The sequence below is a fragment of the Falco rusticolus genome, chromosome 3 (assembly GCF_015220075.1).
Source record: "Falco rusticolus isolate bFalRus1 chromosome 3, bFalRus1.pri, whole genome shotgun sequence".
Classification (NCBI taxonomy): domain Eukaryota; kingdom Metazoa; phylum Chordata; class Aves; order Falconiformes; family Falconidae; genus Falco; species Falco rusticolus.
In genome coordinates this window covers 24,484,450-24,503,361 of record NC_051189.1, presented here as the reverse complement: position 1 = coordinate 24,503,361, position 18,912 = coordinate 24,484,450, and the positions used below count along the sequence as shown (strand labels likewise).

At 37.1% G+C, this 18,912-nt stretch overlaps 1 protein-coding gene across 1 annotated transcript in view; it reads right to left on the bottom strand.

Moving 5' to 3' along the window:
* Positions 1 to 18,912, bottom strand: part of RSPO2 (R-spondin 2) — a 114,612-nt gene that overhangs the window by 35,303 nt on the left and 60,397 nt on the right. Inside the window, exons 2-4 of the mRNA XM_037382247.1 lie at positions 18,512 to 18,700; positions 8,872 to 9,015; positions 7,647 to 7,835 (exon numbers count right to left, since the gene is read on the bottom strand). Coding sequence (XP_037238144.1) covers positions 7,647 to 7,835; positions 8,872 to 9,015; positions 18,512 to 18,700 — 522 coding nt within the window. The remainder of the gene's footprint in view (positions 1 to 7,646; positions 7,836 to 8,871; positions 9,016 to 18,511; positions 18,701 to 18,912) is intronic.

Here is an 18,912-nt window from a genome sequence, read left to right as displayed (position 1 = left end):
TTGACAATCCAGACAAGCAGATTCTACATCTGAAAAAAACTTGTTTCCTGAAGAAATGTACTGACCAGCATGCCAGGCTCTGAGAGTTAAGCCACGCTATAAAACAGGTTTTGTTTTCTGGAAGTCCTCCAAATGATGTTCATCTTGTCCCTTGTTCCCACTTGCTAGCTCCTTCACAAAATGTGCAGAATGGCCATCAACTAAAATACTCACAAAAATATTTGCTTTTTACTGCTGCTTTCCCAACCTGCACTGTGCAAATAAGTGTCTTTGGTAGAGTTTACTTCTTGTAAGCTCTCTGCTGATGCTGAAATGGTTTTTCCTTTTCTCTTTCAGAAGCTTTGAGCCATGCTTTGTAACTGAAAATGATGGGTTATATTTTCAGACAAACTAAGGCCAAGCCTTCTTGCTCAGAGTGTATTTGTGCTCACAAAACACATCACGGAGGCAGGCCTGCTTGGTGATACCAATATTCTAGCAGAGCCAGTACTCACTGGAGCTCCACTTAATGCAGTTTCTACCTTTAGCAAAAAAAAGTAATTTGATCCAATGCTACTGCAAAATTAAGAGAGCTCTGCAGTAGGCAATGACAGTATATTGTTGGAAATTCTATGTACTACAGTCTCATTTGAAATGCTGATAAGACTTGTAAACCCTAGAATTTAGTATTACAGTGTCTTCTAGAGTCATGCAACACTAATCAAAGCAGTAAGATCTTAATTTTGTCATCTTTCCCAAAATGACAATGTTACCTGTTTGCTACCACCCCTCTTAGATTGCCTCAATTTATAAGGTAATCTTTTCTAAGTAGGGTCATTTTCTTTTATCTATAAGTTGCTGAATACATCTACATCATGACTTAACTAACAATGGAACGAAATCCTGATGTTACTAAAAATGCCAACAAGTTAGGCTGGACTTTTCTTTAAGATAGGAAAAGTCAAAGCAACTTTAATACAGTTCTATATCTGCATCTCTCTAGTTCCTCTGCTGGTCTTTCAATGTTTTCTTAGACTGCCTTAGTGCATTAACTTAAAATAAAGGTACATTGTGCTATGCATCTTTTAGATCCTATTTTGGTCTGCATGCAGCATTTAGCCAAAGACAATTATGTGATTAGGTCAAATAATAATAAAGTAAATTAACAAATCAGCACTTCCAATGAAGTTTTCATTCTGATTATAGCTAAACTCAGAAATGCATGGAACAACAACTAGCATTACAGTCAAAACATTAGATATACTCTGCAAAGTATTTCAACTTCAATAAAATAGGACAAATTAAGAGATCTCAACACTATAGCAAACACAGTGAAGACTTGTTTTGTTCCTTTTCCCTATGACCAGTCATTCCAGCTTCTCTCTAATTGGAAATAGAAGATATCAAAAATTTTGCAAAGCACAAAAAGGGATAACAGTGTTCTTTCAGCCTAAACTCACGGCATGTTCTGCTGTTCACAGCCACAGAATCATGCAGGTTGGTCCCCAGTCCAACTTCTTGCTCTCAGTAGGATCAAGACCATTCAGATCAGATTGTCCAGGGCTTTGTCGAGTCAGGTCCTGGAAATTTCCAAGGATGGTGACTGCATAGTCTACTGGACCAATGTAGTTAAGTGCTTGACTGTCCTCATGGAGAAGACAACAGTTCTTGCTGTTTCTGGACCAGTCTTAGCCACTTAGGCTATCTGTTCTTGTGCTAACATAACATGACCAACAGCAGACATAAAATATGGTTTACTGAGACCCACCTAGAGAAAGCGATAGCATTGACTCTCAAAGGGCAGACAGTGTTTGTCGGTATTGTGCACTGAGACTGAGTACAAGTGCAACATATAAATGAAGGTCTCAAAATCCTGGCTTACAAACTTTTCAACATTGGGCACTATAGTGTAGAGGTAGTCAAGAAGCACAAAAATAATCATCTGTCTGATCACGGAGATCACTCACTGAGTTCTGGTGCTACATTTTGGGGGGGCTTCCTTTTTTTTTTTTTATCATTATTATTTCATACTTACCAAGAAGAGGCTCATTGTAGCTGAAAGGAACCTCATGACATTCAACAAAGACAAGTGCAAACTCCTCCATCTGGGAAGGCAGTACTCCCTGGAAAAAATGTGGGCTGGGCGCTGACTGGCTGGAGAGTGGCTTTGCTGGGAAGGACCTGAGGGGTCCTGCTGAAACCTAAACTAAACATGAGCCAGCTGTGTGCCCTGGCAGCAATGATCACTTCCCTCAATCTGATGACCTGTTAACTGACATCACGTTAAGAGAAGTGATCATGTCCCTTTATTTGACATTCTTCAGACCACATCTGGAATACTATATGCAGCTTTGGGTACCCCAGTTCAAGAAAGATACTGGCAGTTTAGCACAGAGCCACCACTGTAGCTGGGAACTGGAGCACTCACTCTATGAAGGGAGACCAAAGGAACTGTGTTTTTTGAGCCTGAAGAACACAAGGCTTTGGTGAGCTTTCCAGTACCTACGAGGAGGTCATCAAGAACACAGAGTCAGACTCTGCATGATGATGCATGCCAGGAAGATGAGAGGCATCAGACAAATTGAAACAAAAGTAATTCACTTTGGATATAAAGAAAAACTTTTTCACCATGAGGCACTGCAACATGTTTGTGTAGAAAGGTTGTGCAACCTCTGTACTTGGAGATTGTCAAGACCAGACTGGATATAGCCCTGGACCACCTTGGCTGACCCTACTCTGAGAAGGAGGTTGGACTATAAAACCTCCCTAAGTCCCTTCCACCTGTATTATTCAATAATTCTATGATTTTGTTTGTTGCGCAACTAAAACATTCCTCAGTTAACCTCTTCTAAATAAATCTTTGTTTATATTTAGACAGAAATCCAGTTTTCCTTTGACAGGTTTCAAAAGAAAACAAATGTAGGTAGTACCAAATTTCTGGGGGGAGCGAGGGGACGACATAAGAACATTTTTGACCCTTTTTACTGCAGATTGTCAAGTTAAAGCCAGAAATTTTAAAACATTCACTCTCAGATTAAATATGTCATTTTAAAGAAGGGAAAAATACTTACCTACTAGAGATAACTATACCTGGTAGTGTCTTCATCAAAGTTTATGTATAGTTTTATTCAAAATACTGTCTATCCTTCCTTAAATATTTTTGGCAGACCGGGATCTTTAAAATTCCCTGTTTGCAACATCACTAGTAGTTTATCAAACTAAAAAACCTCACACTACTCAGTTAACATGCATTTTTAAGCTTTGCACTTTTATTACCTTTCTGTATTTAAGTATATATTCTTTTATCTTTTTTTTTTTCCGTTATAATTTCTGAATATTAATAATGATGTGTACCTGCAGTATAAGGAGAGAAAGTCTGATTGGGTCATTTTACTGTTGCTCTTCCAGAAGTCTTAAATTATATTTTAATAACAGAAAGAAGAGAGATCACTGCATTGTTAAAAAAAAAAAAAAAAAAAAAAAGATAAAAAAGCAATAAACCAGCACTAAGTCCATCCAACTACACACCCATGTCAAGGCAAGAACTCCCTCCCACTGTAGCCTCATGACCCATCCTGCTGCCTTCCCCCTTTTTGAGCTCAGGAAATTAATGCAGACATCGTGTCATCTTCATCTCTCTTTCTTCATGTCTGAAATAAGCAGTCATAAATGGCATCGTGATTTGTACTAGAAAAATAGAGTTTGACATGAAGTAATATTCATGTATCGGACAGCTTGAAGAACTGCAGCCTGGTGGCGGACTAAAAGAAGTAAAGAGATGCTTTGCTTGCCTCTGCAATACTTCATATGAAACACAGGAGCAATCTGCAAGTTCCTCAAGGGTACAAACAAAAGAGGAGTAATTACTGAGGTGAGCATGGGAAGTATGTAAAAATAAGGTTAAAACAGAGTATGTAAAATCAATATATGGGAAAAGTTCAAGACAGCAAGATTTATCATTCCATAGAACATTTCTGCCTGCTAATTACTTGTAATGTAATCACATTTTTTTATTATTCTTACTTTCTTTTTGAGCTGAAGAGGAGAAAATTGCTTACCAAGAAGAGACCAGCACGAGTAGGAGGTGGCCTGAATGATCCAAGCCATCTTTTTCTAAGTCTAACCTCTCATAGTATGAGTCATGCTACACCCAAGCCACAGGGTAACATACATAACATGAACAGACACACAAATGTGACATTCCCATCTGGTAATAACAGTTAAATCAATTAGTTCTGACAATAAGAAAATATCACTGGGTAACATATTTGAAATCAAGTAGAGTATCCTCTTACGTTGCTGGCTTCAGTAGGAAAGAAGTGAAATCATCTTTCACTTGCATTCCAGCTTGTATCTCTACAACTCCGCAAATACTGGGAAAGCAATAAAGAATTCTTCTTCATCAACATCAAGATTTGTACCACAGCCATATGGCCAGATGGGTAACATCTCAATCCCCAATAAATATGAAACTGAAGTACTTAGTGGGAAAACTGAATTTAACTCACTTCTGTAAACACGTAAAAATCTGTTTCTGAAGTTTTCCTGTAGTACCGACCATAAATAATAACTGTAGAATGTACAGAAGTAGAACGCATGTGTCAAAAGCACTTTATTTGACCCTGTTCTACCAAAAATATCCTTACTTCCTGTGCTCAGTTTAATCCATCACAATCTACAACCATCTTAGCTATATAATCCAATACTTATCCTACACATTTGTTTATGTACTGAGAACATTAGGAAGAAAGGATTTATTAACAGCCTCTCAGCTGACATTTACAGGGATTATGGTTCTTCAGTCCTCCGGTAGTGCTAACCTCTAATTTTTCTCTTATTTCCTCAGTTTAAAAATTCAATTACAAAATTTCTAACATTAGGAAAACACCGTATTTTTTAAAATACAGACTCTCTTCCTTAGCCACCAGGACCTGCTTGGTTTGAGCTTCCGTGTAACCAGTGTCTCTGCCTCTGCTACTTCACAGGGAAAAATAAGCAACAAAACATTTTGAGTGTGTAACGAGACAGCCTGCTAACTAAATCAAATGGGATCTCAGACCAGCCTTGTATATAATTAAAACATACTACAAAGCAGGAGTTTCAAACAGAACGATCTCTGGTGCTTCCTCACCTGCAGAGATAACCAGGCCTGGGGAAGACTTAACTTAGGCACTTAAAATGCCACTAACATACTCCCTCCCAGAGTTTCTTAGGAGAGGGAGAGTTTATACTTCAGCAGGTATTTTATATGATGGCACAGAAACAGTATTAAGTATCAGCATTCAGTGTGGAGAGTTCAAACCCGCAGTTTTGTACGTATTTATTTTTATCTCTGAAAACACAGGCAGGGAATTCCACAGCATTGCAGAACAGGAAAGGACTGTAATCTTTAGGATTTACTGGAGCCCATGGTTATGAAAGAGTATTACAAGCCTTTCACACTGAATTTGTATTTGCATCAACAACTTTCTTGATACATAAAAATGCAGAGGATAGAGCTATATCAAAGATCTTGATACAGACTCGGCAATAAATTTCCTAACTCTTAGGAAAGCCCATCACTGTGCCTTCAGAAAGACGAAATGTGGGAGGTAAATCTTTAATCTGTGACCGAAATTGCTGGACAAGAAAATTTGAAAGAACCTAAGAGAATCTGCTACAAAAAGGTATGAATGTTCAATAGTTCCAGATTACCACAGTTACATGCGCATACTACAGCATTCACAAACAGTGTGGTCCACTTAAGCACACTTCTCAAACTGTTTACAACAATTTGAATAATTTGTATCCTAACTAAATTATCAATACTAAATCCAAACTTGTAAATTTCTACTTGCCAGGAGTTTATATGGAAGCTGGACATTGCACCCATGAAATACCCACCTTTATATGCATTGGGTACATAAGTGACTAAATCTCTACCACAAGGGAGTTAAATTGAAAATATTCCACAATTTTTCTAAATTTTCCACTGCAAGCTACATTTCATGCATCTGAATGGCAAGAACAGAAAATACTGATTGGACAATTTGTAGAACTTCATACAGGCTCTTTTACCTTCCTTCCATTTTAGCAGTAAAACATTTCCCCAGTTGATCTGATCACTAACCCTGTTTTGGCTTCAGAGCTTGTTAGAAGGAATTGGAACAGCTCATCCACCTCAGTGGGCTGCAAGCACTAGTAAGTGTAGCTACCTTGATGTAGATCCAGCTGAATTCCACTCAAAGATACCATGACACACATACCATGTCAACCCAAATCAGCCTTGATTGTAACCTTTTCTTATTATTTCCTGTAGAGCTGCTAATTTTGTAGGTTCTACCCCTCAATGCCTTTGAGAATTTTATTTAGGGTGCATATTAACTGTGCTGTACAATGCACCCCAGTTCCACTATGACTATGCACTATGTGTGCATGCGTGTATGAGTATAGGGAGTGTGACAGGGACAAAGAGACTCCATTAACCTGGATAACAGCTTTTGGACAACAGATATTGTTTTCCAGATTGTATCAGGGTCCTAGAGACAAAAATGAAGCTTGCACAGATTTAATCTGTAAGTTAAAACTATGTAAACTTTTCACACATACTGGGCAGTATGTTCAAGACATATTCAACAATACCAGAACACAGAGCAAACTTATTCATTTACTTATTCTAAGATTATTTCACCTTTAGCTTATTCATCAGGTTATGGCTTTACTCAGTACTCTGCAACTCTTTACACCTTTTTATGTCTGATCTCATGGTTGACCCAGCTTGACGCAGGAGGTTCAACCAGAGATCTCTTGAAGTTCCTTCAAACCTGATTTTTTTGTTAATCCTATGATTCTGAAATGAATGTCATCTTTATTACCTGTTGATCACTCACCTCTCCTACAAATCCTGAAAGCTCTGTAAGTGTTCAGTCTGCACAACTAAAAGTTTAATCATTCCAATGTAAAAGGTAGCAAAACCTCCTCTCTACCAGTGACGTGTCCCCACTTTGGGGTCTAAAAAACTGAAAACAAATTTGAAACTACATTTCTTTTTTCAAATCAGTATTGACAGTTAAGTCTTAGAACACCATGATTAAAAAATGTGATTTTTTCTTTTATCTACTCGTGGTAATTGCTATAAGCTAGTCTCATTCTGAAAAGCTTGATATCTATCTTCCACTATTCTGCCTGTATCACATCTATCATAGTCTGGCCATGATCTGCAATATTCAGAACAAGTAACACATTCCAGCTGATAGTTCCAGCTAACAATGCCATGTGTAACTAACTTCATTTAATTTAAATACCCATCAAACCAGCACTGGGTGCTCTGCCTGCCGGGAGGTTTAGAATTATAATCTTATCTGCCATGCACAGAGCAATTAGTTATTCCACCATCACTATCATCTTCATACTGAAGCTCAAACTGGTATGGTTCTTCCATGAGGCACCTCTTTGAAAAAGCCTCAGTACACCCACAAAAACACAGTTTCACAGTCTACTGAGAGACCGATCGTTCCCACGGTGAGCCTTTCCTGGCATCCTGCTGCACAAATTAGGACTGTCATAGTACTGCTGTTTTTTAGCCTTGGCTGGCAGAGCAGAGAGAGGATTTCCCCTTCAGCTGGGATGAAATAGCTCTTTTTTCAAGTCAGAAAAATAAAGACTTTTGTGGCATGGATTACACTTACCTCCTGGACAATGCCTTACGGCCATTTTACACCGTCTGGATTCTGCAATGGTTGGGCACAGTATCGTGTCTTTTGCTGGCTTCTTCACAATTTGTCTTGTTCTCGTTTCCAGACCCCACTTAAATCCACATGTTTTGTTATTTCTGCTGCAAGTTCCCCACTCACTCCACTGACCCACTTCACAGCCTTCTGATAAAGCAAAAGAAAACACCAGTGAGCAATTCTTCTGTTGTTTTTGTTTGTTTGTTTGTTTGTTTGTTTGTTTTTTAATTAGAATGCACCACATGAAAGTTTTACTGTTAATAGGCAAAAACTCTGAAACAAAATTAAAATCTCTTACAGAACCTGGAAGAATCTTTTTAGCCAGCACCAGCCGCAGCGTAAAACCGTCAGACTATCTATCCATATGTACAGACATCAGGTCAGTCCCAAGTATTCAAAAATCCTCCTAAAATCATGAGATTGATTACATTTTTCCTCTTTTTAATTATTTGGTTGACACCTGGATTTGCAAGTTCATATTTCCAGGTCCTCTCCATAATGAAATGCAAAGAATATTCTTGAAAGAAAGAGTCTGTTCTGACACGATTACCAGGCTTCAAGATAAAACACCAAATTGTGAGACTCAGGAAATATTGTGAGAACTGCCAATGCTGGCTTAGAGTTATAAAGTAAATTTCTACTAAACCCCACTTATTTTGTGATTTCTATTTGTTACTTCCTAGTGGAAAAGGGGGGAGTTGCAGAGAAACTAAAAGTGAATTTGAAGCCCGGATGTTACAGGAACTCAATCTGCCCTGCCTCTGGGTTCTGGGCTTGATAAAAGGCAAAATGAGAGTGTTGTTTTAAGAGGGCAAGAATGCTACAAATGCATCACTGACTTAAAGTTCTAATGAAAAAACTGGCCTTCCTGAAATCTGACAAATTTTGATTTATAAATCCTCATACAAGGTGACTTACAGTTAAGAGGACAGACCTTTCTGATGCAGAACAGGGTAACATTCCCAATAATGCAATATTTCAAAGTTTGAAAGAAAACATTCTTGTTATTATTATTATTATTGGTGGTAGTAGTAGTAGTAATAGTAAAGAAATCCAGACACAATTCATTAGTGGATATTGCTTGATAGAAATCACCAAGCATCAGCTTAAAAATAGAGCCATATTTGAACCCAGCCACCTGCAAAAGAATGCTTCAGCAGCATTGCTGTACTAGAAGACTCACCCACACATTCCATAAGCTCTTCCAAGGCCGCAAATCCAGGGGGGCATCCTCGGAAGCAGCGGCCTCTGTGCGAGTAAAAGCCAGTTTTGCATTTGGTACAAAAGTCTCTGCTAAAGCAGGAGTCGCAGTTTTCTATTCTGCATCCTGAATCAAAAGGACCATAAGGGACAATGAGACAGTTAAGTTAGGGTAAGACTACAAAGGAAAGGACTTGTAAAGCAATAAAACAGAAATGCTATAATGAGGAATACTGTCATCCTGAAATCTATCTGCTGTATAAGAGAAATTACAGTTAATTGTAATTATTTATGACATTTCCCCCTACCTCCTTTTAGTCCTATTTTTTTTAAATCAAAACTGTAGATAAAACTTCTCATTAAGTGACATTTGAGTTATTTACATCTTTTTGGAGGAAAAAGTTCAATATAAATTATTTTTGTGTTTAAGTAATTTTGAGGAAACTTAGAATCAAGAAATTATTTTGGGAAGTATGCATGTATTATAGGTACTGTCTTCAGTTTACTATTTGTCATTGAAAGCAGGATACATTATTTTCCCATGAGTTTACCCTATAAATAGCTGAATGAATGCTTTCATGTATTATATTTGATGTCTGTAACTACACATATGCGTGTGCTCCCATGCAAAAAGCCTCAATTTCTCTGATCCATAAAAAATAACCAATATTAAATGACTAAAAGACATAAAGCTATAATCAATAGCCAAGAAAAAAATAATACTATTGCCTTTTGAAATATTGAATTTCTCTGAATATTTAAGGGAAATATTGTCCACGAGAGATTACAGACTCAGAAGCAGACCTTTCAGAAACATCCTATTCCATACTAAAACTTGGCAACTTGGAAATGAACTCCAGGGAAAAATATTCCAAATGTTAAAAAGTAAAAGTCATTACATTTGTAACAGTAAGGAACATTTCAAAATTAATTTTTAAAAATCTAATACTTCAGCTAACGTAACTTATATAAACTACGTTAGCTGTATCCTGTCTTCAGCTATCTGAAGTCACAGCAGGAAACATTTGTTATTCATGGCATGCAACAATATACTAATCTTTTTTGGTCACTTATGTCATTTATTTATTCTTCATTTTTTTCTAAAGAAAAAAAATCAAAAGCCATAAGGACTTCTAAAATGGCTATTGGTAAATACCCACTAACAACACTTCCAATTTAGCCAATCTTTATAAACCAGAGTTTAATATTTGTTCTTGAATTTCAGCAGGCCAAAATCAGCTGTACCATAACACTTAAACTGGGTGGTGGTGGATAATTATTCTTTTTTAGCACTTAATGAAACATGAGGCTTTTTAGATCAGATTTCTTGTGGCATTGGAAAATAAATTAGGTGGATGGCATGAAAAGGGAAAAAAAAAAAAATCCAATGTTGGTACACCTTTCTTTGGTTAGAAGGAATGTGAACATCAGTTTGAAGTCTTGCACTGCCAAAGGTAAGCTCTGCAGGCTCTAGACACAGCCACACAGAACCTGCATGCTACCAACCCCTGTATCCAGCACTTGTCTTCATACAAGCAGCACAAGTTGGGCTTCTTATCCACATTTAGTTTACAGGAACTTCCCAAGAATGACAATTACTTTTTCATGAGGGTTGAACCAATCTCCAAAGAACAGGAGATCAATGCCTAGACAAGGACCCTGCAAAATCACTTCCCCAGATTAATGTGTCTGCAAGGCAAAGCAGTAAGGTGAGCTGCTCTGGAGATGTAGCGCAATAGTTAATTGCAAATCTGGTTTGGTACATTCAAGGTGGACTTCAGGTATTTTATTAATTGCAATGCTTGAATCAAACATCCAGTGGGTTTAAATGTTCAGAAAAAAAAACCATTTGCCTCTTGTCCACCCACACAAGACAGTTCAAAAAGACATCAAGGTTTTTCCAAACCATATAGTCCAATGATGGGTTGCAGAACAGAACATTAAAAGAAAAATTAGTATCACGTGACTCTCCCTCACATCCAAGTGATGCAAGTATATATTTGAAATAATGTTTTAACTATTGCTTTCAAAACGTGCTGGGAAGCAACATGTTTAAATTTTATTCCATTTTAATTTTTGGGGGTGCAAGAGGGATTAAATGAAAAACTTTCGGTACAAGTTGCCTTTTGATAACATATAAACATGCTTAGCAGGCAAAAGCCTGCCTCACCTTACACGGGGGATATCCTCCATAAAACTATCACTATCTAACAGTACATACGTAATTACCCCATATTTAAACATTAAATGAATTAATCAACCTTCTTTCAGTTTCTTGATCATACTTCAAAATTCCCATCCTATTTGTAGTTTTTGCTTTCTCTTTTATGCCAGTTTTCTTTTGTTTCATAGTAGAGTCATTGTCATGAGAAATATATTCTGGAGGCATTAGTGGGGGGTCTTGGGTGGAGATTTCCACCAAGGCAGTTTATTTTCAATTTTTTCCTATGAAGATGAATTACTTCAAACATGAAATGTCTATTATTTAATCTTTATTAGATGCAATTCAGGGGAAAATACTGAATGTTAGGAATTCTTTAAGAATTCTGAAATTGAAACTTTGATTTACCAGACTGATATTCAGAACAATGCTTGGGGTTACTGGGTGCTAATCATACTGATAATTTAACTAGGTTATAGAGATCACACTGTAGTTGAAGATCAGCTGGGAGTGACAACTCCTTTTTTACATCCTCCATACACTCTGTTTCAAATCATGAAAGTGCAGTTGCAGTGAAGCCTTGCACAGATCTTTTTATAAAATTGAAATAAACTAAACTGAAAAACTAAAGAAAAGCAGTACTCTAGAAGTCAGAAAAGCTAACTTTCTAGAAGTCTATTTTCAATCACAGGCTGTCACAGAAGTGGTTAAAAATTCACAGCTCCAAGACTTCACCTCCCAGGGGAAAGGGTGGAAAAGAAGTCTTTGTCTGGTGTAGCTAAGCTGCCCTCAAACTAGACACAAGTGCTTTGCTCAAGTATCTTCAATGTTCAGACAAAACAAAGCAAAACGAAAATGTATCCCTTTGACAGCTCTGTAATGTTGATATATGGCACAAGACATATGACTTCTCCAATGTAAAGTCTATGGGCTTTCTCTTAATTTAGAGTGCGATCTCTTAATTTAGGCTGACAGGAGAGTAAGAGCTTGAATGACTGACATTTAAATAGAGCACAGGGTGGACTACAGTATGTAAAAGTGCCTCCATGCTTGAGAGCAGTAACAGAATATGCCCAAGACACAAACAACTCCATGAGCTAATACTGTGCCACTCCTCAGTCAATGGCCAGGAAAACTACCAAACTGAAGGACCATGTTCTTTGATTCTACAAAGCAGAAAAAGAAAAAGTATCAAAATATCTCTCTTTAAAAAGGCTAATGTCAGAAAAGAATCCAAAGACAGAAATTTAAAACATCTTTGATTTTGCTTACTGAAACAGAGTGGCAAAAGGTAAGTTATGTACAGGACTTAGGAGTCAAAGTCCCCTTTAATTTTTGGTGAACTCTAGCACTCCATGGCACTTCAGAAATAATTTTCTTCTGAAGTGTTTCTGTACACACACCAGATTTTTCAAAAGAGGAATAGCTCTGAGCCATGTTTCATTCAAGGTTAGAGCAACCGATCTGATCTGTAAGAAATGCATTTAGCTAGCCAGCAATAAAGCATTTGTATTTAGGCTTTATAATCTCATTTATATTGACCCAATTGTTCCTCTGCCATTTATCTGAATATCATAAAAAACCAAATCTGACTGATGTGGATGAAACCTACAATATTTATAGAAAATTACATAAATGGTGCATTAAAGAACTCCGGAAGGAGAAAGCCTGGATTACAAATCATGCTTAAATTAGACTAACATTATAAGCAGATGAACCACAGTGATATTAAAAGACTTTTGTGACCTGCTTTGGCTTCCTGACAGTCATGATAAGCCACTCCCACTCATTCTTCTTTTAAAATAACCACTAAAGAATTGACAGACTCACATTTTAGAGAAGGAATCAAAAGCCCAGGGTTCAAAATACAGATTCAGATATTGAATTAAATTCAGAGTCAGGCGCATATGCCTGTTATTGTTTAAAAAAAAAAAAAAAAAAAAAGTATGTGTTCCTGTAAACAGCTTCTTTCTGTACTGTAATTACACAGAGCATAATGTTACCAAATCAATTACTATCCTTCTCTAGTAAATTTATCACCAGCTCCTAAGGTTTTGCAGAACAAGCTGAATTGTAGGGAAATATAATGCCTTTGAAGCTCAAAATAAAAAATAAAGTGCTTCATATTGAGATGCATGTGGTTCGTAGTTTAACATACCTTAACAGGAAGAGGGTTTTTTATATTAGTTTCTCATACTAAGTGCAACATGATTAATTTTAAGGTCAAAAGTTGTCTACCACAACTGTAAAAAGTAGTTACTAATTTGTAAAATATTTTTATGGATATGTATAATCTTGAAAATTTTACATGGGCCTTTTTTGCCATCTTTACGAAAGATCCATATTCTATAGATTTTCCATTGACACGTTGTCCCTTTCTAAACATAATCAATGTGATTAGCTATCCATCCATAACTCCCTTCTTAACAAAGACATTCTGTAGTACACATAGTGGAAAAGACAGCCGGTCAGCTCCTAGTAATGTTAATAATGACGATTCACAGCAAGTTCTGCTCTGCATGAAGCACAGACAGCAGTGAAGAGCAGTTGAGTATGGCAAAGTGAGAACATGTGAAGGGATCTGCATGAGTGGAAACCAGTAACCACCAGCGTAAGAAAAAGAACTGTACTGACCTGTATTGAACACCATCAAGATGGAGAGAAAATGAACATATTTTGCAAAGAGAAGCTACAGACTGACGCTGGGGAAGGAAACAGGGCATTTCTAAATTGAAAGGCTTGGTAGTCTTTGCCCTGAAATTGGGTCCTTGAGGGATTCCTGTGTGTTTAAGAAGTCAAAGTAATACATGATGATTCACCACAGTTGGTGTTTTCCTTTTGAAGGTCAAATTCATGTTTCCATAGAGGCATCATGCCAGAGGAGCTTCCAAGCCTGTAACTTGTGAGGTTGGTTATCCTGGGGAGTGACAACTGTTGCTTGGTCCAAAGTACCTAATACTTTGATCTTTCATACCAAGCTCTGACTCACAGCTCCCTACTCTTCTTGCCTCAGATATCTCTGCCTCTTCTACCCCAGGATCTTGTAACGTTACCTATCCCCAGATTGTCCCTATGCCCATGACACTCACTCCTTCCAACTCCTGCTCCCATCCCTCTGCTGCTCAGTAAAACAGCATTGGTGCTACAGATTTCACTTCATGCTGCCATCCTGACACGTCCATGGGTGCTCCACACCAATCTGTCACTGACCAGCACCACCTTCTGTGCTAATCCTCTCTAGAATTGCCTGAGGTGGGAGAGACTTCAAAAATCCAGACAAACTACACATTTTATAACTCACATTGAGGACACAAGGGCACATGATGGACAAAGGCTGTGACAGCTAACAAGAGCAGGAGACAGAGGCAAGATGCTGAAGAAAGCTATGATGTGAGTAATTCTTACAGTGGATGGAGTTTCAGCTGAACAACCAACAGAAAGAGAAGAGAGACTAAAATTTTCAGGAAAGTCACTGAGGAGACAGCAAGGAGAGGAGGAAAATCAGAAGCGAAAGAGCTTTAGCCTACAAGGTAATACCTATATCTATAATATCGATATAGAATATCTATAATAGCTAATAGCTAGCTATTTAACCTCCTAAGCAGAGGTGACTTAGGTAGTTGCAGGTTTATTATTATCATTACCATCATTATATTAAAAATTTTTAAGCTACAACTTTGGCAGGGGCTGAACATGAGTGCTAGAGAGTGATACACACAGTCATTTGGCCATAACAGGTCCTGAAGTTTACCACAGGTCTACCATTTCATGGAGAACAATGCCTGGAATACAACATCCTAATTATATAATACTACAGTGAGGATATTTTTAAAATTAAATTCACTTAATAAACATAGCAATATATTTCCAGTGTGTTCTAATCTTGATTCATTATTAGTTGAGACCTTTTAAATAAATGCCAAACCACAGTGTTTTCAATTAGTACTTTACAAATATATAATTGCCTTATTAAATCTAAATTGACTACAGATTTAATAAATCTTAGTTAAAAGCACTGTGATGATTTTTGCTGCCAGACAGATGGAACAAAACTTTTACTGCAAAATATACAGTAAAGCCAAAAGAAAAAATTATCCAAATAAAATAAAAAACCTAAATCCATTTGAAGGAGGAAAAGAGTGGAAGAGATAAGGAAAAAAAATGCCTTTAAAATAATTATAGTAGACCTCAATTTCTGGCCATCCAACTTCATTTTCAAAATCCGAAATGCTATATTACACTTGTTTTTAAAAGATAAACCCATATTTGAAGAAAACAAACACAGAAATAATGAAAAGTATTTCTAAAAAGGCAGAAAAGTTATTTTATTTAAAGCAAATAGTGTTGCCCCTTTGGTAATTGAACCTCCTGACAGACTGTTCCAAATCTACTGACTACTAGAGTCTCAGGTCATATGCTTTGCTATACTGCATTAAAAATAGTCAAGACGTTATATTAGTAATGTCTTCCTATTTTTTTACAAAGCTAAAAAAATTATTACCTTTCTTAATACAGTGAATTAGCTACATGTGTTTAATAAATGCTTAATTTGTTTAAAAGCTTCCCTTTATCTTGTTTTCACTGGAGGCCCATGGAAGGGGAAATTACAATTTTAGCAATGTCAGGCCCTTTTGTGAGTAAGAAGGTGAACTTAAACAAATGGAGTAGCCAACCATAGCTGAAGGGAGCTGTAATTTCTAAACTGAGTGCTGCCTCCCCCTAAAATTGTAGAGGTTACTATGGATACAGACCAAGCTGAAAGGTTGAAGAAAGGCTGATCCATTAATCAGACCAATGTTAAAGCAACCACCCAGGTGACAGATTTAATCTCACCCTTTAATTCAATTTTGTATTTTTTCTCATTAGATTATTTCTTGTTGGAGCAGTTCCGTTCAAAGTCATTAATTATTAAAATTTCTTGGAAAACTAAAAAAGCGCAGCTCTTCTCTTGGGCATCCTTCTACAGAAGACTCAACACTTTCCAATTTCATATCCAAATGTACTGCATTCTCGTACTGCAGTGTTCAAGGTGAAAGTCATCTTCAGCAGGAAACTCTACATCGGTTTCTAAAGACAAACAGTCTCAAATTACATGATTCACTGTTACTAGAAAAACAGTCTAGAACCACTTAGCAAATTCAAGACACATACTGCTTACATGTTAAAAAGAAAATTAGTCTTGAAATTCAAAATTTCCATCATTTTAGGGTTGCTGTACTTGGCTGCAGTATTTATTGTGTTACATTTGGCACTATGTTTGGCTTTTAAAACAATGTCAACATTTTCCATAAAAATATGTTCTATATCTTCTCTCTAACAAAAATGGGCAAGTGTTCTAGTAATAAAATGTTAAACAGCTTTTGTGGCTATAAAGACATTAATAGGGCAGAAATCATTTCAACTTATGTAATTCAAGCCCCGTAACTCCCAGAAGAATTTTAACATAGCCAGAATTGTTATTATTTTTAGCTGAAATAATACTATCTGAGCAATTAAGTCTGTAACTAAATGTACCTAAAAGTATCTAACATCAAGTAGGAAGAAACCTATTCAATTTTTAAAGAATGTTGATTTTAACTCAATTTCAATCCACAAAATATCTGTGTATCCACAACGCAATGTATGTGCCATGCAAGATCACCAAACCAAGAAAAAAAATGAAGATGTGATTTATAAATAACACCAGTTGGCAGTTAGACTAAAATAAAAATATACAATACAAAAATCATTGGAGGGGAACCAGGACTGGTCTGTAAATGCAACGGCATCATTATTGTCACAGGAGGAGACTATCAAAGGTATGAGGGCGAGTTAAATATCCAGCACTCAACACATGCCAATATGGGTTGGACACTAGTTGCATTTATGCTTCTTGAAACCAATCCTGTAATTCATGGAAAAAGGTCGCTTTCTGTAAATGGTAAAAATGAAGAAAAAAAAAAAAAAGCTATATTGAATTCACCATCCACCTTCTGCAAATAACTTCTTTTCTTTTTAAGAAAGTAAAGGACTGACAGTAGACTACTTTTCCTATCTCAGAAGCATAGTGCAGGCTGATATAGATAAATTCACCTATTTCCCAAAGCTGTAACTATATTCAAAAACATTTTTACATAGGCAAGTTTTTACAGCCCAGTTTTGAAAGGTTTAAAGTGAACACATTGCTGAATTCACAAACATGTTATGAAAATTAAGGCCAAGACCCTTAAATTACGCTACAGAATGGATACATAAACCATACACTGGTCTCATTTAATTTTTCATCAAAACCTAGCCACCTGGTATAGATTAGGTGGCACTTGGCAATATTGCACAGCAGTTGGGAACACAACGTGAAGAATACCATATCCATGGAGCCCACGCAGGGAATGGGCAGAAAGAGGCGGGACGTCACTGCATGGGCTGGGACAGATCCAAGCAGGGGCCGTGAGTGCTCCTCCTCCAGCTCACACCACCGCGGAGTGACCTCACACAGGTCTCACGGTTATGTGTGATGTGAAGGCCAGCACCCACTCCCTCACAAGGTGGTGTGCCTCCGTGACATGCCACAGCCCTTAGGGGCAGAGTGCCGTGCAATTCACAGATGCTTGATCATTCTAGGAAGCAAAGAAAAGCTATTTCTCACTTTGGGTTCTTAGGTTCGGTGACCTAATTCTGGTTAGACCATGACACACACACCCCATCCCAGAAATACGAATTAGAGGTAATTGCAATGATTAATAATCCATATGGGTAATACTCCACATATGAGCATATGGAAAAATCAGTATGAATCGGCGCAACTGCCAGACAGTGGTGAAATAATGTGTGGAGATATCAGAGCACTCATTGATTTTAACTGTTGTGCTTCTAGGCACAAACATGCAAACAGGGAATCTTGTTGCACATTAGCAGGTTGTAAATTTCCAAATAAAATGCAGTACTAAAAGTGAAAGGTTGTTTGTTTGCTTTTAATAGTACATGTGTTTTATTAAAATAGCGACACTTACATATTAAAGCATGTCTGGTGTGAGGTGTCTGGTCACCTGAAATTTGTGTGGGAACAAAAAGCATGACAAGAAGCCCACCCATATATTAGGGCATATACTGACTAGTACCTACACGAGGCACTGTTAAATTAATGCTAAATCCTTTTTATTTTCATATAGTGGGAATTTGTTTAGTGAAACTGGAGTATCTTCTTAAATCATTGTTCTTGGCTAAATTTCCCTTCTAACTAAAGCAATAATAACAATAAAAATAATAACAACACTAAAAACTGGGTTAATGCATTAACTATTCAATCTGCTTGAATGTTACATATCTTGGAATGAGCTGGGATGTTCCTTAGCAAAGACGTCTTATGATGACCTTGAGACATCTGTGAAAATACCACCATGTTCCACAACACATCATCTTAAAAACCAAGCATGAATTATGGCCTTCCTACAAAAGTGAATGTAAAGGTGCAAAAAAAACTCACTTGAACATCTGTTCATATCTGGCGTTCGGAGTCCATAGTACCCCGATGGGCAGGAATGCAAGCATTCACCGTATTGTCTCATTCCTTCTCTTCGTAGGAAGAAGAATAACTTGTGTTGGCATCTGATGCACCCATTATCCTTTGAACAGGACAAACAGCCTTTGCAAATTGGATTTGGTCCATAGCTAGCTGCAAAATAAGAAGATAAATTACACTTTTCAGATGATTTGGAAATTATTTTGGCTGGAGGTCCTCTCCCCTCTAAAGTGTTACTTCTCTACTGAATGATAACATAGTTATAAAGGGAAGGTTCTGAAAGTGCATTCACTCTCATACATCTACTCTGGCAAGGAAATAAAAAGAAATGCATTCTCTACGTTTTTAATTGTATGTAGGGCAAT